The 25280-nt window shown below is 37.0% G+C and overlaps 1 protein-coding gene across 8 annotated transcripts in view; it reads right to left on the bottom strand.

Annotated features, from left to right (window-relative positions):
- Positions 1-25280, bottom strand: part of BRCA2 (BRCA2 DNA repair associated) — an 85387-nt gene that overhangs the window by 40137 nt on the left and 19970 nt on the right. For 6 of the 8 annotated variants that reach the window (XR_010116096.1, XM_055244877.2, XM_055244878.2 and 3 more), the window contains exons 11-16: positions 18065-22999; positions 16007-16102; positions 13771-13840; positions 5422-5849; positions 3821-4002; positions 2505-2692 (exon numbers count right to left, since the gene is read on the bottom strand). Coding sequence is in view for 7 of the 8 variants with exons in the window: in XM_055244877.2 (XP_055100852.1) it covers positions 2505-2692; positions 3821-4002; positions 5422-5849; positions 13771-13840; positions 16007-16102; positions 18065-22999 (5899 nt within the window). In the remaining variant the exon portion in view is untranslated. The remainder of the gene's footprint in view (positions 1-2504; positions 2693-3820; positions 4003-5421; positions 5850-13770; positions 13841-16006; positions 16103-18064; positions 23000-25280) is intronic. The other 2 variants (XM_055244879.2, XM_055244884.2) reach the window with 2 other exon arrangements.

Genomic DNA, 25280 nt, shown 5'->3' with positions numbered 1-25280 from the left:
AGGCTGCAGTGAGCCGAGATTGCGCCACTGCACTCCAGCCTGAGCAACAGAGTGAGATTGTCTCAAAAAAAGTCAGATCATGTTGCCCTTTAAGCCTTCCAGTGGTTTATTCAGTAAAAATCATGCAGAGTAAAAGGTAAGGGTCTTATGAAGGTCTATGAGGTCTTCCCTTTGTATCTCATCTACTACTACTCTTCTGCCCACTCTACTCCAGTTGCACTAACTTCCTGTTCCTCAAATACTTCAAGCATGCTCCCCTCTTAGAGGCTGGGGGTCTTTTGCTAGGATAGTCCTATGCTCCCTCCTTTTACTTTAGGTCATTTATCAAATGTAGCTGACTCAGTGAAGCCTTCCTAACTACTTATTAGATTAAAAATCGTACCTCCTTGCCCAACTTTCTCTGCCACTTTTCCAGCTTTATCTATCTTTATAGTATGTATCTTCTTCTAACATACTATACAATTCACTTATATTTCAATAGTTTCTATGCCTTCCACACCCACTAGAATGTATGACTCATCAGGGCAGGGACTTTTTTGTTTTGCTTTATTATTCCTAGTACCCAGAATAGTACCTGGCACATAGCAAGTGCTCAATAGAGATTTGCTGAATTATCAGAAAAAACTAACGAGAGCTTCCACATTCCCACTTAGACTACAGGGCAATCATTCTTAACTTCTACCTTATGTAGTCTATTTAGTACAAGAAAATAATACAACTGTTTAACTGACTTTTCTTACTGGAATCTATAAGCAGATGCTTGTTATATAAGATATGCAAGACGTGAACAATATTTCTGTTTTTAAAAGTTAAAACAAAATTCAGGAAAAAAAGTTTTATCACTTTCCAAAGCTATAAATTTTGGAAAGATGTACAGAAATTTAAAAATAAGGATGCTGAGGAAATATATTACATTATGCCAGTGGCAAAAGATGGGATTTATCTCTGATAACAAAAAGCTTTAAATTATGTTTCTGTAAAAACGACAATAAAAAGAGGTTATATAGTTTCTAAATTGTTGCTGTTTTAGGGCTCTGAGATTTTCTAGTTATTTGGCATTATTGATATTCAAATATTTGTTTAAACTTTAGTGTTTATTTATATTTTGTATCCATTAAAATATATAATGAAAGAAAACATGAAGTAAGTGTGTGTCGGGAGAGGAATCTACCATAAGGCCATTTCGAATTTAACTTCCCTTTTTTTTTTTTTTCCTCTTGAGACGGAGTCTCACTCTGTCACCCAGGCTGCAGTGCAGTGGTGTGATTTTGGCTCACTGCAACCTCCGCCTCCCAGGTTCAAACGATTCTCCTGCCTCGGCCTCCCGAGTAAGTGGGATTGCAGGTGCATGCCACCATGCCCAGCTAATTTTTGTATTTTTAGTAGAGACGGGGTTTCGCCATGTTGGCCAGGCTGGTTTCAAATTCCTGACCTCAGATGATCTGCCCACCTCAACCTCCCAAAGTGCTGGGATTATAGGTGTGAGCCACCACACCTGGCCTTTTTTGAAACAGGGTCTTGCTCTGTCGCCCAGGCTGGAGTGCAGTGGCGTGATCTTGGCTCACTGCAACCTCCACCTACTGGGCTCAAATTATTCTCCTGCCTCAGCCTCCCGAGTAGCTGGGATTACGGGCGTGCATCACCATACCTGGCTAATTTTTGTATTTTTAGTAGAGCTGGGGGTTTCACCATGTTGGCCAGGCTGGTCTCGAACTCCTGACCCTCAGGTAATCGGCCCATCTTGGCCTCCCGAAGTGTTGGGACTACAGGCGTGAGCCACCGCGCCTGGCTGGGCTAATTTTTTAATTTGTTTGTAGAGATGGGTTTTCACCATGTTGCCCAGGCTGGTCTTAAACTCCTGTGCTCAAGAGATCTGCCCACCTCAGCCTCCCAAAGTGCTGGGATTACAGGCATGAGCCACCATGCCCGGACCTCAAATTTAACTTTTTTTTTTTTTGAGATGGAGTCTCACTCTTATTGCCCAGGCTGGAGTGCAGTGGCTCGATCTTGGCTCACTGCAACCTCTGCCTCCCAGGTTCAAGCGATTCTCCTGCCTCAGCCTCCCGAGTAGCTGGGATTACAGGTGCCTGCCACCATGCCCAGATAGTTCTTGTACTTTTAGTAGAGATGGGGTTTCACCATGTTGGCCAGGCTGGTCTCGAACTCCTGACCTCAGATGATCTACCCGCCTCGGCCTCCCAAAGTGTTGGGATTACAGGCGTGAGCCACTGTACCCGGCCAAATTTAACTTTATAAATCGGCCTTTATTTATAAATGCCTAAGAAAAATGTCCCAAATCAAGAAAATCCAGTTCATTAAACCCCAGGACAAACAGCACTTTTCAAAAGACTTCTACAGAATGCTTAACCTTAATGCACTTAAAATGATTAAATGCATAAAAATTTGATTTCTAGCCAACTTTTTAGTTCGAGAGACAGTTAAGAGAAGAAAGAGGGATGAGGGAATACATAAAAGTTAACACATAATCTTTTTGCATAGAGTACCTATAAAATTCTTCTTTTCCAGCCTTTCCATCATTGGATGGTATGAGCCATCCACCATCAGCCAACTGTATTCCTTTTCCAGTCCATAAACTTTCCTTACCAAAATAATCTTGAGTGTGAAACTGAAAAGACTCTGCATTTTTGCTGTTAATTTTTACGCAATGTTTAGAAACGCCATACGTATACAGCTACACAAAATAAACACACACAAAAAAGAACAATTTAAAGTAAACATGTATCACACAATAAAAACAATTATAACAAACCAAAACTGAATTTACCAAAAATTTTCATTAACTACTAGAATCTTTACTACAAAAACATTTAAGTTACTTACTAGAAACTAAAAATTTTAATGTAATATAAATGATCCATACATTCCACAGTCTGCTGTACCTTTTCCACCCCGTTTATACGCCTCCTGCTACATCTGCCATAGGAAGGTACTGTGAGGATAAAAAAATGTGATGTCTTACAAAATCTCTTAAGTTCAAAAACTTAGATGGGAAACGAAAGGGAGAAGTGTAAGTATTTTAGGGAATGTGACCTCAGGTGGTCAGATTTGTACATAGGCTTGGCTTACTTTCAAAGTGCTTGCTTTCACCCCAGGATATCTAACCCAAAGTGTCTTTTTGTTTGTTCAGAGTTTGACTCTGGAGTCAGACTCTTTGCTTTGGAATCACAGCTCTTCCACTTACTAGTTAAGTGACTTTGGGGCAGTTACTTAACTCTCCCTATGCTTCGGTTCTCTCATTTGCAAAATGGAAACAAAATAACAGTGCCTTTCTTTCAAGGTGACTGTGAGGATTAAGCAAGATATACCTAATGCATGTGAAGTGCTTAGAAGAGCACCTCACACCTAGAAAATGCTCAAAGTTAGCTATTAATGTCATCAATATTATTTTCACCTCTCCATTGCCTAAAATTCTACCTAGATAGTATTGGCTTAAGGAGAATCCTCTTTTGAAAATATAAATAGCTCACAGAAGGTTCAGGGCTTACATTTATTCACATTGAATATCAATAAGACTACTTTAACACCTAGCTGAGAGCATTTACAATGACAAAATAAGAAAGATTTGAAGGGGGAAAAGAAATAGTAATTTGGAAGCACAGATCACTTTAGTAGGATGAGGCAGGCCTAGCAAGGGGCCAGAGGCTGCGACTGTAGGCTAATTAGAAAATATGATGATTTCATTCATCCATTCCTGCACTAATGTGTTCATTCTTTAAACAAAGCCATTTGTAGATACTAGTCAATGAAATAAAATTACACTCTGTCATAAAAGCCATCAGTATTGTAGACAAACACATACCTGTTTATGAGAACACGCAGAGGGAACTTGGCGTCCTACTGCTGCTTTCAGAGAGATTCGAGGCAGAGTGGATGTTTTTGCAAGATACAGACTGCCTGGTTGTGGAAAGATGCGTTGCCTTTGTTTCTTCTTAATTCGCATATCCTGTATATCTCTGGCATTCTGAAGACTTGTAATTACATCTATTAAAGAATAAATACTTAGCAAAAATAAAATCGAAATTTAAAAAGCACAACCCCTGGCCGGGCACAGTGGCTCACGCCTGTAATCCCAGCACTTTGGGAGGCTGAGACGGGTAGATCACCTGAGGTTGGGAGTTCAAGACCAGCCTGACCAACATGGAGAAACCCCGTCTCTACTAAAAAAAAAAAAAAAAAAGTAGCCAGGTGTGTTGGCACATGCCTGTAATCTCAGCTACTCAGCAGGCTGAGGCAGCAGAATCACTTGAACTTGAGAGGAGGTTGCGGTGAGCTGAGGTCGCACCATTGCACTCCAGCCTGGGCAACAAGAGCAAAACTCTGTCTCAAAAAAAAAGCGCAACCCCTGCTTTATAAAATAATACATATTAATTTCCTCGAAGTTTACATGCTCTCCTTTTCTCTAAAAAGGGTACCCCTTTTAATTCTTCATAAATGAAAGGATGTTTCAACTTGTAAAGCTGTATAAATATAAATATCTTTACTATTTTTGTCTCTTTTAGAGACGAAAGTTTTTCGCTCTTGTTGCCCAGGCTGGAGTGCAGTGGCGCGATCTCGGCTCACTGCAACCTCTGCCTCCCAGGTTCAAACAATTCTCCTGCCTCAGCCTCCCAAGTAGCTGGGATTACAGGTGCCTGCCACCATGCCCAGCTATTTATTTATTTATTTATTTTTGTATTTTTAGTAGAGACAGGGTTTCACCATGTTGGCCAGGCTGGTCTTGAACTCCTGACCTCAGGTGATCCGCCCGTCTTGGTCTCCCAAAGTGCTGGGATTACAGGCATGAGCCACCGCTCCTGGCCCTATTTGTATCACATTTTTAAAAGAAAATTCGTAGCATGATAGAAAATATACTCCAGTAACAGCAGTCCTAGATTGTGTGTCTAATTTTCTTTTTTTTTTTTTTTTTTTTTTGAGACGGAGTCTCGCTCTGTCGCCCAGGCTGGAGTGCAGTGGCGCGATCTCGGCTCACTGCAACCTCCGCCTCCCGGGTTCACGCCTTTCTCCTGCCTCAGCCTCTCCGAGTAGCTGGGACTACAGGCGCCCGCCACCACGCCCGGCTAATTTTTTTGTATTTTTAGTAGAGACGGGGTTTCACCGTGGTCTCGATCTCCTGACCTCGTGATCCGCCCGCCTCGGCCTCCCAAAGTGCTGGGATTACAAGTGTGAGCCACCGCGCCCGGCCTTGTGTGTCTAATTTTCTTTAACAAGTCCACAAGAAGTTATCTTTGAAAGAAACATCAGAATAATTTAAACCTAATCTTTGGATTTAGAAAATCTAAAGCATTAAAAAGAGTTTTAAAATTACCACCACCAAAGGGAGAAAACCATCAGGACATTATTTAATGAGGGAAATATCTAACTGAAAGGCAAAAATTCGTCACACAAATTGTCATACAATACCTAAAGGTTCTTCTTCACACTTTGTGAAAATTACAGCTGCTGCTTGATTGGAGTTGTTTTTGTTAAACTGATGAATCTCATTGTCATTAATCTTATTTTTACTATCACCAGAGCCATGTCCATCAATGTTTTGCTTTTGTTTGTTTTCCTCCAAGTTAATATTCCTAACACACTGTTCATCTCTGTGAAAATGTGATTTAGTTTTAAAAGGTGGAACAAAGACTTTGGTTGGTTTGCCTGTAGTAATCAAGTGTCTCATTTTTTCATTTCTTGCAGCAGAAACTTGATAAAATGGATGTCCTGAAACTGCTAAACTGCTTGAAGATTTTTCCAAAGTCAGATGTTCATACAAATGAGATTTAGACAGAAATTCTTGACCAGGTGTGGTAAAATTTGGATTCTGTATCTCTTGACGTTCCTTAGTTGTGCTGCAATGGGGAGAAAATATTTAAGTTTATTGACCAGTACACATATAAATATTGAGGAATATGCCTTTTTTGCAGACCCTCATTTGCTACATGGTGATCCCATTCTGGTAACTGTTTTGCATTCATCGTGGTTGCCATTCCAAAACAAAATCACATTTTTCAAGGCTAGCCTTTGACTTTACAATCTACCTCACATAACACATAATAGAAGAGAGTCTGTCAACTGTGGACCCTCTCAGTGTGTCCCCTCTAATTCCATCATAGTACTCCTTACCTCCTTCACCAGGGAAATGTCTACCCATCCTCTTCTCTCACCTTCACATCTTCACCTGAACTCTCTACTCCGCCTAATACCTCAGTCTCCACAGGAGATCCCCTCTTTCAATTATCCTGCCTCGCTCCCTTTTCCCTCTTCTACCTATTTATACCTTTTTTAAAGTGCCCTTTTTATTTAGCCCAAAAGTCTTGCCTACCTTTGAAACTCATTTTCTCACTCACCTTTATCTCTGCCTCAAGCTAATACTCACTGTTACCTATACTCCACAGTCAGCCTTCTTCAATAGGTCATGTAGCTATTTTCACTTCCTCAATTTCTACTCAATAAACTCTCATTTCTCCCACTACTCTACAGAAACTGTTCTCAATAAAGTTGCTAATGACTTCCCAGATGCATGTGGGATGCGCACAAACTCATTCTACTCAACTTTCCTAATAGCTATGACAGTTTACATTTTCCTTCTTTTAAAATCCTCACCATCACTGTACCTCTTTCATCTTTTACTGGTTTTATCTCTTCCTGATTCCTAAAAAAAGGTCTCCAAAATTGGATGTCTTCCTTAGACACTTTCCCTTGCTAATGTGAATCATTTCCATTGCTTAAATTACCACCTAACAATGAAAATATCCTTCATCCTCATGCCCGACTTTTCTCCTAGGGTTGTTCCTACATTTTACACTACATATAGCATCAGACATCTGTACCTTGATGTTTCACACTCATTTCAAACTCAACATGTCCAAAAGTAATCACCTTTCTCAGCATACATGGTCTTCCTAATACTTGACATCTTGTTGAAAACCCCAGATTTCCTTTTACCAAACCCCGAATACCTGGAACTTGAAGTTATTCCTTTATCCGTTCGTCTATCCATCAACTATTTAATGAAGTCCTACCAGGTGCCAGACATTGTTTTGCTGGGGAACACAGTAACAAAATTTTGTTTGTGCATGTACATTTCAGTGGAAGGAAACAGACAAACAAATATGTCCATTGGCCTAGGCACAAGTGTGCCTGGAGCAAGGAGAGCAAGGGAAACATTAGAAGGTGAGACTGGAAAAATAGCAAAGCAGCCAGATCATGAAGAATCTGCACACCATGACAAGGACTTTTTAGTCTCTACTCTGAGATGGCACACCACGGAATAGTTCTGAGTAAAGAAATGACATAATCTGTCTTATGTTTAAAAGGATCCCCTGGCTTCTTTGTTGAGAATTCACTGTGTATTGAGGAGTAGGGAGGTAAGCAGGGGGAACAGTTCTACTGAAAGGACTGACTAGAGTGGGTTCAGGAGAGTACTCAAAGACATGAAGTGAAAAGAGGAGGGACAATTCTAATGAGCTGGGCTTTAAAAGAAGTAAGAAAATGGACTGGTGAGATTAGTTAAGAAAGGCTGTTCTTTTTAAGATGAGAGATGTACAACAACTGCTTAGGGTGATGAGAACAATCTATTAGAGAGGAAAAAAATCCATGCAGGAGACAGAGAAGATAATTGCTTGACTGATTTCTTCAAATAGATGATCTAGATGAGATCTAATGCACAAGAATGAATAAACCTTCTGTCCCCAAACTTCTATTGATTGATCTTTTAATCCTTTCTTTTTAAATATTCAGAATATTTTTAGTATAAGGAGTTTGCCTTGTAGGTTATGCTCAAGATGCCTATTTAAATCTAAGTGGAAATAATTTGCCAGTCTCAACTTATCACTATCTGGCCAAATCTACTGAATTTCTATCTTAATCATTCTCTACCCTCCACTCTACCTCCTTTGCTAGGTTAAGACCTGTACTTACTAATCTCCTTGCAACAGTTTTGCTTTGGTTTACTTCTAAAACACCAATCTTATTTTGTTCCTCTTGTTAGAAACTTCCAAAGACAGCCTATCACCCACCTAGGTTTCAACTTATCAGAAATGACATACAGGAAGCTTCCTATTTGGTCCTAACCTCCCCATTTCTTTTTGTTTCCCTCTGTCCCCCAACCAAATTCCAAGATTTGGAATGCCGTCTTTAACCAAGCATTCTTTACATTCTGTCTGAAGTACTTTTCCCATTGAGCTGTCACGTGATTCGCTGATACTTTTTCTATGTTCTTACATCACTTTTTAACATCTATTTTAGAATTTATATTACATTATAATTTTTGTTTTCATGTCTGGTTCCCAGGCTAGCAATCTGAGTCAGACTTATTTATCTTTATATCCATCACTATAGTATATATTAGTTTGAGCAGGTACTTTAACAAATGTTTGTTTGTTAAATACATTAAACTATTCTCCCATTTTACACATAAATTAAGGTAATACACAAGTAAATAAGAACTTCCTTTCTTATTTAATACAACTGTTTTTGATAAAAAAGAAACAAAAAAATCACCTGGCTTTCTACATATGTATGTGCAGCCCGCTAAAAAACACATTCCAGAAATACAACTCAGTGACTTCAACAATTCCACAAGCAGGTGTTTTTGAAAAGGTAACATTAGGCCTGGTGCAGTGGCTCACGTCTGTAATCCCAGCACTTTGGGACGCCAAGGTGGGCAGATCATGAGTTCAGGAGATCGAGACCATCCTGGCTAACATGGTGAAACCTCGTCTCTACTAAACATACAAAAAAATTAGCCGGGCACGGTGGCACACGCCTGTAATCCCGGCTACTTGGGAGGCTGAGGCAGGAGAATCACTTGAACCTGGGAGGCGGAGGTTGCAGTGAGCTGAGATCATGCCACTGTACTCCAGCCTGGGTGACAGAGTGAGACTCCATATCAAAAAAATAAAATAAAATAAAATAAAAGGTAACATTAAAATAATTTCAATGATATTTTTAGGCTTAAAAATTTATTAGCTAGAAAAAATTTTGCCAACTAAACAATTTTAGATGATTTTATCATATTTATATGTCTAAGTGACATGTTTCTTCTTGACTTTTTCTCTTGAAGTACCCCTATAGAAAATGAAGATTCAGCTCTGTCAACATACTTCTACCCTACTACACACACACTCTTGCCTTTCATCTTCCTAAATTATGTATTTGATTCTACTCTGTCCAGAATTGGTTCCTTCTGGTAGGTTCTTCGTCTTGCTGACTTCAAGAATGAAGCTGCGGACCCACACGGTGAGTGTTACAGTTCTTAAAGATGGTGTGTCCCAAGTTTGTTCTTTCTGATGTTCAGATGTGTACAGAGTTTGTTCTTTCTGGTGGGTTCGTGGTCTTGCTGACTTCAGGAGCAAAGCTGCAGACCCTCCCAGTGAGTGTTACAGCTCTTAAAGATGGCGCATACAGGATTGTTTCTTCTTCCTAGTGGGTTCGTGGTCTCACTGACTTCAGGAGTGAAGCCGCAGACCTTCGCAGTGTTATAGCTCATTAAGGTAGTGCGGACCTAAAGAGTGAGCAGCAGCAAGATTTATAGCAAAGAGTGAAAGAACAAAGCTTCCACAGCGTGGAAAGGGAGCCCAGCGGCTGCTGGGGCTGGCTCAGGTGGCAAGCTTTTATTCCCTTATTTGGCCCCGCCCACATCCTGCTGATTGGTCTGTTTTACAGAATGCTGATTGGTGCGTTTACAAACCTTTAGCTAGACACAGAGCACTGATTGGTGCATTTACAAACCTTTGGCTAGACACAGAGCGCTAATTGGTGTGTTTACAAGCCTTTAGCTAGACAGAAAAGTTCTCTAAGTCCCCATTCGACCCAGAAGCCCAGCAGCTTCACCTCTCACTATCAATGTTCAACATTTACATTACAGCTGTCAGTATAAAGTATATGTAGTATTAATAGGTAGTATATTTTATTTTTTTATTTTATTTTTTTTTCCAGACGGAGTCTCGCTCTGTCGCCCGGGCTGGAGTGCAGTGGTGCAATCTTGGCTCACTGCAAGCTCCACCTCCCGGGTTCACACCATTCTCCTGCCTCAGCCTCCCCAGTAGCTGGGACTACAGGTGCCCGCCACCATGCCTGGCTAATTTTGTTTTGTATTTTTAGTAGAGATGGGGTTTCACCGTGTTAGCCAGGATGGTCTCGATCTCCTGACCTTGTGATCCGCCCATGTCGGCCTCCCAAAGTGCTGGGATTACAGGCGTTGAGTCACCACACCCGGCCACTAATGGATAGTATATAGTTTATTTCCTTTACAACTTTTGCTTTCTCTTGAGGCAATTTTTAAAATCTGCTTATTTTCTATGTACTTATTGTTTATTCACATCTAAACTCTTAGCTATATATATAAACCTCTTTTCATTCTGTTCACAAATTATAGTTTTTAAAAAAACATTTTTTCTTCTCCTTGAATGTTTCTTCTAAGTTGTTTTCATTAATGTGTTTTTTGGTTATTTTATTTTTGCTTTTTCTGGTGTCTCATAATCTTTGGATGTTTGTTTACAGTTAAGAGTGAGGGACCAAAAGGCTGTTTTGAAGCACTTGGTACAAAGATAGAACTTGTTGACTGCAAGCTACACAGTAGCTTGATTAAATGGAAACTTCCAATAGTGAAAACTTAGCTGTATATATTCTGGAAGCTGAGTGGTGGAAAAGGGCTTGGTGAGGGGAGATCCCAACATTCAATATGCATATATTGACTTCTTCTTGCTTTCAAGTAGTTGCTCCTGCCTTCAACTGTGCCTAGTGTGTTAACCCTCTACTGTATCCTCTCTGGAGAATAAGCCTCTGGTTCTTTTCATAGAGCGGGCAGGAGACAGTTGCCCAGCTTCATAAGTATTGCTGCTGCTTTTTTTTTTTTTTTTTGATATGGGGTCTTGCTGTGTCGTCCAGGCTGGAGTGCAGTGGCACAATCTTGGCTCACGGCAGCCTCCACCTCCTAGGTTCAAGCAGTTCTCCCACCTCAGCCTCCTGAGTAGCTGGTATTACAGGGGCATGCTACCATGCCTGGCTAATTTTGGCATTTTTAACAGAGATGGGGTTTCACCATGTTGGCCAGGCTGGTCTCGAATTCCTGACCTCAGGTGATTCACCCGCCTCAGCCACCACGTGAGCCACCGTACCCAGCGAGTATTGCTTCTTAAACATAATTTCAACTTATCCCATTTTGGCTCCCTCCTTCTGCACCACCCAATTCTAAAGATAAGAAATGAAGCCACCAATTCCTGGGCTTTTGAGACCTGAGTGTAAAATCATTGGTTCTCTGCTGTCCCCACCACCAGCTTTCATTCAGTTTCCTTCTGCATGCTTTGAGAAATTTAGTTACTTTGTTATTTCCTATTTTCCTTGTTTGTTTGTGTGTGTAAGTTTCTTCAATGATGTTTTGGTAAAAGTTTGGAAGGCAAAGAAAGGAGATGAGTATGTTCAATTCACCATCTTTTTTTTTTTTTTTTTTTGAGACAGAGTCTCACTCTGTCACCCAGGCTGAAGTGCAGTGGTGCAATCTTACCGCAAGCTCCACCTCAAAGGTTCAAGCGGTTCTTGTGCCTCAGCCTCCGGAGTAGCTGGGATTACAGGCCTGTGACACCACGCCTGGCTAATTTTTGTATTTTCAGTAGAGACGGGATTTTACCATGTTGGCCAGGCTGGTCTCGAAGTCCTGGCCTCAAGTGATCTACCCACCTCAGCTTCCCAATGTGCTGGATTACAGGCATGAGCCACCGTGCCTGGCCTCAATTCACCATCTTTACTAAGAAGTTTCCTAATACATTAAAACATGCAGGTACTGCTTTATTTTTATCTTGAAGGCAAACTCTTCCAAAGTCTCTTATCTTCTTCAGTTCCAAAGCAGTCTAGCTGCCTTTCTAGACTTAGCAACACAGCTACTCTGGGATCTCCCTTCAATATCATCCTGAGAGCTCCCTTTGCCTCTCTTCTATGTTGAATTCTCGTTTCTTAAGTCCTATACCTTCCTCCTCCTTGGTTTACACATTTGTTTTGGTTAGTTTCCTGAGAAAAGCACATGAGAGATCTTTTAGTACTTCGTATCTGAAAAATGTCTACCCTCACACTTAATTCAGATTCTAGGTTGGAAATCATTTTCTCTCAGTATTTTGAAGGCACTGCTCTGTATTATATAAGATCTACAGTCTTCTAGATTCCATTGTTGATAATAAGAGAATTCATATTATTATGACTTGAAACCTAACTTCTTGGTCCTCTAATGAATTTAAGCTTCCTGTCTGCCTCTATTATTCTAAAAATTCACAAGGATGTGCCTTACTGTGGGTCATTTTTACTTGTATGCTCACTCAGTGGGCCCTTTTAAGGAAACTCATGTCCTTCAGTACTAGCAAAACTTTTAAAATTATGTATTTATTTTAAAATTTCTTTCTTCATTTCTCTTCTGTGCCTTCCTTCTCAAACTCTGTATTTTCAGATGATAGATCCACAGAATTGACTTTTCATACCTTTTTTCATTTTATTCTGTATTCTGGGAACTTTCATGATTCTTATCTTCCATTATTTCTACTGAGTTAATTTATTTGTGCTATCATATTTTTAATTTCTAAGAGCTTTTTATAGCAACTTGTTCTTATTTTATGGCTATTTTTTTTCTTTTCTTACCTGAGAATATTAGTAGGTTTTTATGAAGTTTTCATAGTCTATTTCCTCTAGGTTCCTTTCTGCTATGGATTTTATACTTTGGTGACTATGTTTCATAGTAGCTTTCTTCCAATGACTAGTTATCTTTGACTATCTTTTCTTATTTAAAAGTGAAGCACTAAGTAGCTTCCTGGAAGCTCTGTGCATGTCAACAGTTAGCTTCCTGGTCTGATGACTGGCTATACTGTTTCATCTGAGTATCCTCAACTGTCAGTATTTTTTGGTCTTTTCTATTGGGTCAGGCATATTCCCTAGAAAAAAAAAAATCTTCCAGTCTCATGCCTAGAGGGCCTGCATTTGGGAACCAAGTGTGGGAAGGAGCTAGGTCTCACTGCTTGACATACTGATTTGTATCTGATCTTTCATTTTAGTATCTTTCCCCCAATTGTGCCTGGTGCCCTCTCCCTCCAGCCCACCTTCAATTCAGAATCCTCTCAATTCATCTTTTTCAAGAACAAACTTCTGATTTCCTGGTGGAAGAAGGATAACTGCCTATTTGCACTGGGGGAGGAAATATAGATGTTTCTTAAAAAGAATTTCAACTAATCTTCCTATTTTCTGCTTCACCTTCAGAAGTACCTGTTGCTGCCAATTTGAATCTTTTTCAGGTTTTTTAGGGGAAAGTGTCTCTGTTTGCTCTACTGTCAGATTTTAGCTTTCTCATGCTTACTAAATCCTTCATGTTTTTGGCTTCCAAACTTTTGTTGTTGTTTCTTCTGATCATTGTCCTTGGGAATTATACATTAAAAAAATTATCTTAGTACTTTTCGAAGGGTTTAGAGAGGAGAGATAAAAGGATATTTTTAATATCTGCAATCTTTTTGTTAACTGATTTTTAGCAATTTCCTTAATTCCTCTCAACCTTAGTACTTCATCCATAAAATTAGAATAAAATCTGTCTACTTTACAAAGCTGTCATAAAATTAGAAAGTAAAATAATGATATGAACAGCACTATAAAATACTACCAAAGTATTTTATAAATTTTATAAAACGGCAAGTGTTAACTTCTTCATATTAGTGTCATTATTTTTAGAAATGTTCATTTATAAAAATGAGACTTTTCTCATACTGTATTAGAATTTAGAAAAATTTAAACATGTCTTACCAAAAGGGTACACAGGTAATCGGCTCTAAAGAAACATGATGCATAAACAATCTTCGATCTTTTATTGTGCCTAGGAAACAATTATTTTATATTACATATTAGTTAAAATCTAAGAGAATATCCATGTTACTGTAAATACACAAAAAATTTGAGACAATTACAGGCTTTAAAATTTTCAGTGAATGTAATGGATGCTCAATGATAACTATGAAAATAAATTATTGATTCACAAGTTGATAATGACTATGCACCACATAACTCACAGTACAAGCATACAACAGAAATCAGTATATAAGTTTATGTTAACCATCATAACTCAAAGGCGTTAGCTAATTTCTGACGCAAATACCAAATTTAAAATTTAGTCTTATGAAGCTTTAAAACCTAAGCTTTAGATACTGTTCATTCTCAGTATGTAACTGGTACCTAATTAAATCTTCAATAAGTCCACTAGTTGGAAACTGGTTAAATAAGCTAGGAAACACTGATACAGCCAGATGATCAACTACTATGTAACTATAAAAAAGAATGAGGAAGATCTCTATATACTCATTAAGGAGTCATCTCCAAATAATTCTTAAGTAAACAACAACCAATAAGGTGCAAAATGGTGTATATACTGTATCTTTTGAGTAAGAAAGGTAATGAGTATATACATGTATTTGATTATTTTTATTAAAAAGAATCCTGAAAAAAAAAAAAAAACCACTAAAAAAGATTACCTACAGTAAGCAAGAGGTGGGTGAATAAAAACTCTAAGTATACCTTTTTGTAGTTCTGATGAATGAACTATGTAATGTTTTATTTATTCAAATGTAAAATTAGACAAATCCTAAAACTGAAAACAAATGGAAAAAAAGCAACGTAACCTAATTATCAAATTGGTAACCACATCCAGAAGAATTATTTTGAGTGACATTTGAACACAGTATTTTGACTACACATTCTTAATAATATATGGGTTGAGTATCCCTAATCTGAAAATCCAAAATGGTCACAAATCTGAAACTTTTTGAGTGCCAACATGAGGCCAGTAGAAAATTCCACATCTGACCTCATGTGACGTGTCACAGTTTAACTTGTCTTATGCAAAAATTATTTAAAATATTGTATAAAATTACATTTAAGTTATATGTATAAGGTGTTTATGAAACTTAAATAAATTTCGTGTTTAGACTTGAGTCCTATCCCCAGATATCTCATTACGTATTGTATATGCAAGCATTTCAAAATCTGAAAAAATCTGAAATCTGAAATAGTCCTGGTCCCAAGCATTTCAGATAGGGATACTCAACCTATATACTCTAAGGACAAAAACTGCAAACAATTCTTATATTTTCCTTAGTAGTTTTATTGTCAGTAGTTAATACTGATATTGTAAATTTAGATTATTATGTATATACTATAGGACAATGATTCTCAAGAAATGATCAGTGGAATCCTGATTGTGAGGTACCTACAACCATTTTAGGGAATCCAAGCTGTCAAAACCGTCTTATCAGTAAGATGTTATGTATGTCCTTTTCACTGTTGATATTTGTACTGTTGGTGTATTATGCTTGCATACTTCAGTGCGTTTCTCAAGAAAACACACTTAAATGATTGAGTTGTGAGCTGTACTAGCTATTTTTTCATGAAATACCTTTTACTTGAAAGAATAACCAACAAACTATAGCTATTCAGACGGGTATTCGGCAGACATCTTTTCAAAAATGAATGAAAATAAGGTTGTCAACTAGAAGAAAAATAAGTGACAATACTTACTGCCAGGGGAAAAATTCAAGCTTTTAGATGAAAATCAGAATTTTTGGGAAGCTTGTATCTGGCTCTGTAAGCTTGACAGCTTTCTACTACTTAAACTTTTCTGATCAGTAATGGCATCAATGAAAGTGATTGTTTAATAATGCATAATAAAATTGTCAACTTTCGGAAGATCCGCATAACTCAGTGAACTCATATCTTCCAAATGACCAATGCATAATATTACAAATTTTAACATTAATCAATTTACATTTCCAATATGGTAAATATCAATAGATATATTCCACATAAACAAATGCTGTTTTAGGTCCTCAGTAATTTTTAAGAGTATAAAGAGGTCCTTGATTGGGCACGGAGGCTCATGTCTGTAATCCCAGCACTTTGAGAGGCTGAGGCAGGTGGATCATCTGAGGTCAGAATATTATATACCATACCTATAGAGGGAGAAAAGATATAAGTAAAAAGCAAATTTTACCATCTGGAGTGCTTTTTGAAGCCTTTAAGGATTTTTCTTCATTTTCTATTATCCTGTCAAATTCATTTAACAAGTTTCTTTTGATTGGGGGTTCTCCTAAAAAGAAACATTTCATATATGTTTTTAAAGCAAATAATACCAGTTTTATTTCTCAAAAGCCTATAGTCCATTTTTTTAAAGCTCAAGTATTGACTCTTTAAATGTTAAACAAAAATACATAGAACAAATAGTGACCTAATCTTTGAAAGAGAAGGGTCAGTTTTCAATGTCAATTACATTTTTGTTCTGTTTTGACCACTTTAAAACACCACTATTTAATAGGGTCTAGGGATAAACAGATGCTACCAGATACCACAGATAAGCTACTTTTTGAAAAACTGACACTGAATATAACTCTAGGTTTACTGGCAATAAGGCCTAACAAAATTTCTTCAAATAAACTCTTTTTCTTTTTCTTTTTTTTTTTTTCAGCACGGGGGCAACCATTAACTGAAGGAGGAATTTATTATGTAGGTCCTTGAATTACAGTTAAGAGGCTTTTTAAAATAACCAAATTACATTAAAGTACTAGTAATAGAAACAATTCTTATTTAAAAATTCTACAGAGGCTAAGAGGGTAAGATTAAACCATAATTCAAGGTAGGCATTTCCATGTCATGCTGAGATAATATATGGTAACAGGTACTTTGCTTTTTGATGCTTTATTACAGGGAATAAATTTGTATAATTTAATAAATAAAAATGTCCATGCAAGGCTTTAGCAGGTGTTAGATTATTATAAAAGTTGTTTAATTGTTTAACAGTGACCTTTGTTTAATTGTTTAACAGTGCCATTGTGTTACAATTGCCTACAGTATTCAGGACAGTAACATGCTGTATAGGTTTGCGGCCTAGGAGCAATAAGCTATACCATATAGCCTAGGTGTGTAGTAGGCTATACCACCTAGGTTTGTGTAAGTGTACTCTATGATGTTCCCACAGTGATGAAATCTAACAATGTATTTCTCAGAACATATATCCCTGTCAAATGACACATCACTGTAGTTGAACTAAGTTGTTAGATATATATACATTTAAAAGGGAAGTTAGAATAGTCCACATAACATTAAGATCAAGATACTATTTACTAACAATACTGTTTTTAGATCACTTCCTAAACGAAAAAAAGGGAGCAAGCCAACACTTACTGAATGCTCTCTGCCTACTATGTGTCAAGTTCACTGCTAAGTGCTTTCAATACACTTTTTTTTTTTTTTTGAGACAGTCTCGCTCTGTTGCCCAGGCTGGAGAGCAGTTGTGTGATCTCGGCTCACTGCAACCCCTGCCTCCCAGGTTCAGGTGATTCTCCTGCCTCAGCTTCTGGAGTAGTTGGGATTATAGGTGCGCACCACCATGCTTGGCTAATTTTTTGTATTCTTAGTAAAGACAGGGTTTCACCATGTTGGTCAGGCTGGTCTCAAACTCCTGACCTCAGGTGATCCACCCACCTTGGCCTCCCAAAGTGCTGGGATTACAGGCGTGAGCGACCACGCCCAGCCCTCATGGATTTTATAGATAAGGATTTTATAGATCATGCATTTTACAGATAAGGAAACCGAAGCTATGTAAGTAGTATAACTAAGTAGTATATATTACCCAGTAAATGGGATAACCAGAAACCAACTTTTAAAGTTCATATAAGTCAGAATCTGAACTTGCTATGTATATGAAAACATTTAAGTTAGTATTATGCAGGTTAAAAGAGTTTCAAATTTTCTAGAGAAACTCAAACTTTTTAACAGTAATTTCTCAATTATTATACTAATAATCTTTTGAAATACATTGAGACCCTTAAAACATGATTTCCTGGTATACAGATTCAGAGATATCGCATCTGTATACAGATATTTAATCTGTGTATCTGTATATCAAACCATACTCCCCCAAACTAACTATACAAAAATGGCTGAAAAGACATAATTAGTTTATAACACTCTTAATTGTTAGCATACCAAGTCTACTGAATAAACACTTTAAAAATAGTGATTGGCAACACAAAAGGTAAAAATGAACACTTACCCACTGAGATAAGGGCCTCTCCTCTTCTTTTTCCAATTCTTGAATTTGACAAAACCATTTCCTCATTTTTGGGACATGTAAAAAAAGAATGTGTGGCATGACTTGGCAGTTCAGAATCTGTCAGTTCATCATCTTCCATAAAAGCTTTAGCAATTTCTACTGCTTCTGTTTCAAAGTAGTTTTCTGGATCTTTGGAGTAAGTAGAATAAACTTCTGTATTTGTTTTCACAGGAACATCAGAAAAAGTTTCAGTTTTACCAATTTCCATTTTTATGTTTTCAGGTGAAGCCTGTTCTTTTCCCAAAACATGAATGTTCTCAACAAGTGAGACTTTGGTTCCTGATACCAACTGTTGTTTGTCTTGTTTAAATTGAGAGAGATATGGAGACACTTTAATAGAGTGATTATTTTCTGAAGAACCACCTTCAACATTAAAGTTATTTGATAATTTAAATTCTTTACTGCAGGTTTTTTCCATTTCTGAGTTTACACAGTGCTCTGCGGTTCTCTTATCAACACAAGGAAGTATTTTTGATACATTTTGTCTAGATGTAGGTGAATAGTGAAGACTATGCTCAGTTCTGATTAAATCAAATTCCTCTAACATTCCCTTAACTTTGCGTAAGGAACTTTCTGAAATGGAAACTTGCCTTCCACTTGCTGTACTAAATCCAGAGAAAGCAGATGAATTTACCACATTGTATGAAAAGCCTTTTTGGGATGATATTAAATGTTTTGGAGTATGTATAGCAGTATTTTCTTCTCTTGTGAGCTGGTCTGAATGTTCGTTACTTTTAAACAATACTTTGGAAAAGACTTGCTTGGTACTATCTTCTATTTCAGAAAACACTTGTCTTGCTTTTTGTAATGAAGCATCTGATACCTGGATCGATTTTCCACTTCCTGTGCTAAAAATCCCACAAGTATTTGTAGATGAGACTGACTTAGGAAGCTTCCCTATACTACATTTACATATATCTGAAGTTTCCAAACTAACATCACAAGGTGATATTTTAGAAACTTTCTCCAGTTCACACATATTTTGGTTATGTTGTAAAATTTCTTCACTTTGAATGTCAGCAAAAACCTTATGTGAATGCATGCTACATTCATCATTATCTAGAGAGTTATGAAAAATATCCTCTGAATCATCCATACAATCATCGTAACAACCTGCCACAATTTTCGTTTGGCAATTTTTTGATTTATTCTCATTGTTTTCCTTAATTACTTTACTGAAACTGTCTGTAAATATCTCTTTCACTTTTTTAATTGTTTCATGTGAAACACAAATGATTTTGCCACTGGCTGTACTAAATGCAGGTGGCCCTACCTCAAAATTATTACTATTAGATATGGATAATTTAATGGCTGCATTTTTATTTTTGCAGGGTGAAGAGCTAGTCACAAGTTCCTCAACACAAATATCTTCATTTACAGTTTGCGGGTATGCATTTGCATCTTTTACATTGGATATTACTTTGGAAAAACTAGTGTTTTTTTGGTCTTCAACATTCTTCAATACTGGCTCAATACCAGAATCAAGTTTATTTTTTGAGAGATATCCCGAATCATTATATACCTCATCAGAGTGGTAGGAATAGCTGTTAGACATGCTACTGTTACTTAAATAAGTATCTTGTTTTTCAGAGAGATGATTTTTGTCATTTTCAGCTACAGTATTGTTTGAATTATTTTCATACAATGAATTTCCTACATAATCTGCAGTATTTATTCTTTCTGGTTGACTATCAAATATTCCTTCCCTAAGCCATTTTTTTGCTTCAAGTAATGAAGTCTGACTCACAGAAGTTTTTCTACTACAACTTGTGTAAAAAGCTAAGGCTGAATTTTCAATGACTGAATAAGGGGACTGATTTGTGTAACAAGCTGCAGGACTTTTTGCTGTTTCTTTTTCTACATTTTCATGTACTTTAACTTTCAAAAAGATACTTTTTGATGTTTTGAGATTTTCAGTTTGGCTACATAAATTATCACTTAAGAGCTTAGGTGGCACCACAGTCTCAATAGAAACAAGGTTTTTATCATTGAGAGAATTCTGCATTTCTTTACACTTTGGGGCAGTTGTGATCTCAATCGTCTCACATGCTAATTCAAGGTCTTTACAGGCCTCTCTGTACTTTAGGGTCTTTGCCCGTTGATGGCTAAAACTGGTGATTTCACTAGTACCTTGCTCTTTTTCATCAAAAAGATTTTTCACTTTATCCAAAGATTCCTTTGCAATTTTAACTTTTTTTCCACTAGCTGTATGAAAACCCAACAGAGTAGGTTCTTTGATCTTTTCATCACGTTCGGGTTGTTCCTGGAAGGTCACTAGTTGATTTCTAGTACCACCTGGGACACTTTCTTTCAGTATTTTGTTTTTAACTATGTCTGTTTCCTCATGACTTAGAATGTCCATTTTGTTCTTTCTTATGTCAGAATGTAATTCAGAATTTAAAGAAAAGTTATGCAATTCTTCTGGTTTCTGATTAAAGAAATTTACAATTTTATTAAATGACTGTTTGGTGACACTAATATTTTTCCCACTTGCAGTCTGAAAAGATTTATCAAAAGTCTCAAAATCTTTTATATTTTGCTCTGTTTTAGTAGCCGTTAACTGTTCTTTATTTGAAGTATTACCATGACATGTTTCTTGAGCTTTCACAACTTCCAAAAAAGTTAAATCTGACAAACCTTCTTTAATCTGAGTGTTTCCCTCCTTCATAAACTGGTCAGATAATTTAAGACATATGTTGTGCTGATCAGTAAATGGCAAGTCCATTTCATCTTTATGAATACAAACAGTATCATTTTTACCTGAATCACTGCCATCAAATTCTAAGTTATGAGAATTTCTACTGGCAACAGTATATTTGTTATCTTCATTTTCAGTATTTGTCTTGTAATTTTCAGTAATTTCTTCAACAAAAGTGCCAGTAGTCATTTCAATATTATTTTGTAATATCAGTTGGCTTTTATTATTTTTTTCACTTACAGTTTTATCATTATGATTTTCTATCTTAAACATTGAAACAACAGAATCATGACATTTACTTGAAGATAAACTTATTGGATCTACTTCTGCAGAAGTTTCCTCACTAATATTCTCAATATCACTAAACAGTTTCACAGCTTTTTGCAGAGCTTCAGTAGAAACATTCAGTTTTGAGCCATGAGCAGAATAAAAGCCCCTAAACTCCACTTCATTTTCACCTGTTAAATAACCAGAAGCACTTTTGTTACAGTCATTTTTCAACAAGCCAGCAAACTTTTGTTTAATTCCAACTGTACCTTCAAATTGCTTGTTGCTGTCTACCTGACCAGTCGATGGGGCATTCATTATGACATGAAGATCAGCATCTCTGCATTCCTCAGAAGTGGTATTTAAGATAGTCATCTGGTTTTCAGGCACTTCAAATGTATTCTTCTGCAATATGTAGCTTGGTTTTCTAAACTGAGTAAATTCAAACTGACTTCCTGATTCTTCTAACATAGTAGAAAGTTCTGTAATTTCTGCCTTTTGGCTAGGTGTTAAATTATGGTTTGAATTAAAATCCTGCTTTGAAAATAACATCCGAGGGTTTATATGACTATTTTTACAATCAGAAACTACACTACTCTGTAAATGTGCAGATACAGTATTAATTGACTGAGGCTTGCTCAGTTCCTTTTGATTATCTAATGCCAAGGTATTTACAATTTCAACACAAGCTAAACTAGTAGGATATTGTTCTTCAATATCTTTGAAGAACATTTTGCTCTTCTTAATGTTACGTTCAGAGAGCTTGATTTCCTTATTTGAAGCTGTTCTGAAGCTACCTCCAAAACTGTGATTTGAAATTGGACCCAAGAGTCCTGCCCATTTGTCCATGTAATCATTATTTTTGTCTGGTATTTTATCTATATTCAAGGAGATGTCCGATTTTAAATCTTGACCTAGAGTCATTTTTAGATGCTGCTTTACGCTATTTTCGTTCTCCTCCGCAAAATCATAAACCAAATCTTTTTTAGTTGACATTTGGGTTGCTTGTTTATCACCTATGTCTGCATATAAAACCACGGTAGAGTTCTTGAAAATGGGTTCGTTTACACAAGTCAAGTCTGTTTCATGAAGTTCCTTAGTATTTCCTAAAGCAAGATTATTCCTTTCATTAGCTACTTGGAAGACAAAATTATTCTCATTGTCTGAGAAATGTTCTTCAGAGTCTGGATTGACAGTTATTTTTGAAATTAAAGTAGTTTCTTCTTGATCTTTTTGGATTACTCTTAGATTTGTGTTTTGGTTGAATTGTACCTTTCTTGAAGGTGATGCTACTCTTATGTATTTTTCAGGTGGCAACAGCTCAACATTTTTAGAATTTTCATTTAAAGCACATACATCTTGATTCTTTTCCATGGGAATATTTTTGGTTAATTCAACTTCAGTTTCATAATTGTTACCTTTGAGCTTGTCTGACATTTTGTATGATTCTTTGCCTCTAGAAATCATGACTAGGTTTGACAGAACATCCTTGGAAGTAGGAGTTAAAATAAGAATGCTGGCATTTTCATGGTCATATAAAAGACTTTTCTGGGATTGAAAGTCAGTATCACTATATTCCACTTTTGAATGTTGTACTGGGTGACATGCTGTAGCCAAGATCTCTTCTTTTATATCTGAAACTTTTTTGCTTTTTGGATCATTTTCACACTGTCCTTCCTGCAGGCATGACAGAGAATCAGCTTCTGGAGTAATAAATAACTGTAGTTTTTCCTTATTATATTTTGCTTCTTTATAATCAAGATCCTGAGAGATTATTGTATTATTAGAACAACATGTTTCATTTCTAGAACATTTCCTCAGAATTGTCCCAAAAGAGCTGGTTAAGGACAAAGTTGGTTCTTCAGAATCATTCTGTGAACAGCTTCTTTTGACAGAAGAATGCAATAAACCTAAACATAAAAACACAAAGTGACAAAATTAAAGTACCATCAATCACATTCACTAAATATTTTTCACTAAGTTAAAAAGGTAGTGTTTGGGCACAGTGGCTCATGCCTGTAATCTCAGCACTTTTGGGAGGCTGAGGCAGGAAGACTGCTTGAGCCCAGGAGTTCGAGACTAGCCTGGGCAACACAGTGAGACCACGACTCTACGAAAAATAAAAATTAGCTGGGTGTGGTGGTGTATGCCTGTGGTGCCAGCTACTCAGGAGGGTGCGGTGCAAGGACTGCTTGAGCCCAGGAGGTTGAGGCTACGGTGAGCTGAGATCACATTAGTGCACTCCAGACTAGGTAACAGAATGAGACAGTCTCTAAAAAATAAAAATAAATTAAAAGGTAGTGTTCACAAATTACATGAAAATAACTGAATGTCAAATTTAAAGCAGAAAGAATCCTAAATATGCTCTATTTTCAGTTATTACATTTTTTAGCTCAGGATAAATTAGACCTAAGTTTTTTTTTAATAATAGTTACCAACTCAATCAAAATTAGTATCTACGTCAAGGAAGTAGCTAGCTACCATAAAAAAAAAACTCTAAGTAATTTTTATTGGAAAATAAAATTGAAAAAATTTCATGGCTTTTAATACTAGTGTGAACAGAAAAGCAAGGCATAGAGAAAGAATTAGAAAAGTAACAATTTCGTTAATTCTTTCACATTGAAAAAAACCAAACCACAATTTTTAAAAACAGGGTCCATATACTAACAGCCTGAAAGATGATCTAATCTCAATGATAAAGGCAAATGAGTTCAACTGCTCTGTTAAATTTCTTGACCCTCTGAATTTTCTACTAACCAGTTCTTAATTGCATTTCATCAGTGATCACATGTATTAGCTTTTTTTTTTTTTTTTTTGAGATGGAGTCTCATTCTGTCACCCAGGCTGGAGTGCAGTGGCATGATCTCAGCTCATTGCAACCTCCATCTCCCAGGTTCAAGTGATTCTCCTGCCTTAGCCTCCCGAGTGGCTGGGATTACAGGCACATGCCACCACATCTGGATAATTTTTGTTTTTTTAATAGAGATGGGGTTTTACCATGTTGGCCAGGCTGGTCTTGAACTCTTGACCTTAAGTGATCTGCCTGCCTTGGCCTCCCAAAGTGCTGGGATTATAGGCGTGAGCCACTGCACCCGGCCTATGTTAGCTTTTTCATTGGCTTTAACTATGATATGCATCGTATCAAACATTTTCCTCTAAAAATGTAACCCAAACTTCAGTTCTGTACTCTGGTCTCACCAACTCTACTATTCACTGAGCTATTCACTAAAGCCTCCTCATAGGGAGATAAAATCACTTTGTAAACATACAGTTTAGTTGCTAAGTGAACTGTTGCAACAACAAAGAGGACAGAGTTACACCGTGAAGATGCAGAAACAGAGCAGTAACAGTATGCAATCTTTAAAATATTTAAGAAAATTATGTAACAACAACAGCAACAAATCATTATTTTAGAACTGGCCTACATTAAACTTAGCTAGTATTTCCTCTATTTAAATTTTTTTTTTTTTTTTTTTTTTTTTTTTAGGGACAAGGTCTCATTTTGTGGCCCAGGCTGGAGTGCACTGATACAATTTTGTTTCACTACAGCCTCAGTCACTTGGGCTCAAGTGATCCTCCTGTCTGAGCATCCTGAGTAGCTACAACATCAGAAGCATGCCACCATGCCTGGGTATTTTAAATTTTTTGTAGACATAGGGTTTCGCTATGTTGCCCAGGGTGTTCTTAAACTCCTGACCACAAGTGATCCTCCTGCCTTAACCTCCCAAAGTGCTAAGATTGCAGGCATGAGCCACTATATCTAGCTTATTTTTTTTTTAACATGCTTTTGAGAAAATACATAGTAAATAGCACCACATATTTATAGAGTTGTCCAATTTGCATATAATAAACACTTTTGAAATTAAAGCAGGAATTAGCTAGCCAAGCTCTGAATGTTTATGAATCAAAAACTGTCTCAAGTTGTTGGCTGGAATGTAAATTAGTTCAACCATTGTGGAAGACAGTGTGACAATTCCTCAAAGACCTAGAACCAAAAATACCATCTGACTCAGCAATCCCATTACTGGGTATATAACCAAAGGAATATAAATCATTCTATTATAAAGATACATCCACGTGTACGTTCACTGCAGCACTATTCACAATAGCACAGACATGGAATCAACCCAAATGCCCATCAATGATAGACTGGATAAATAAAATGTGGAACTATACACCATGGAATACCAT

Source organism: Symphalangus syndactylus, chromosome 15, assembly GCF_028878055.3.
Source record: "Symphalangus syndactylus isolate Jambi chromosome 15, NHGRI_mSymSyn1-v2.1_pri, whole genome shotgun sequence".
Lineage (NCBI taxonomy): Eukaryota > Metazoa > Chordata > Mammalia > Primates > Hylobatidae > Symphalangus > Symphalangus syndactylus.
Note: the sequence above shows the minus strand (reverse complement) of the source record. Positions and strands in the feature narration are given on the sequence as shown.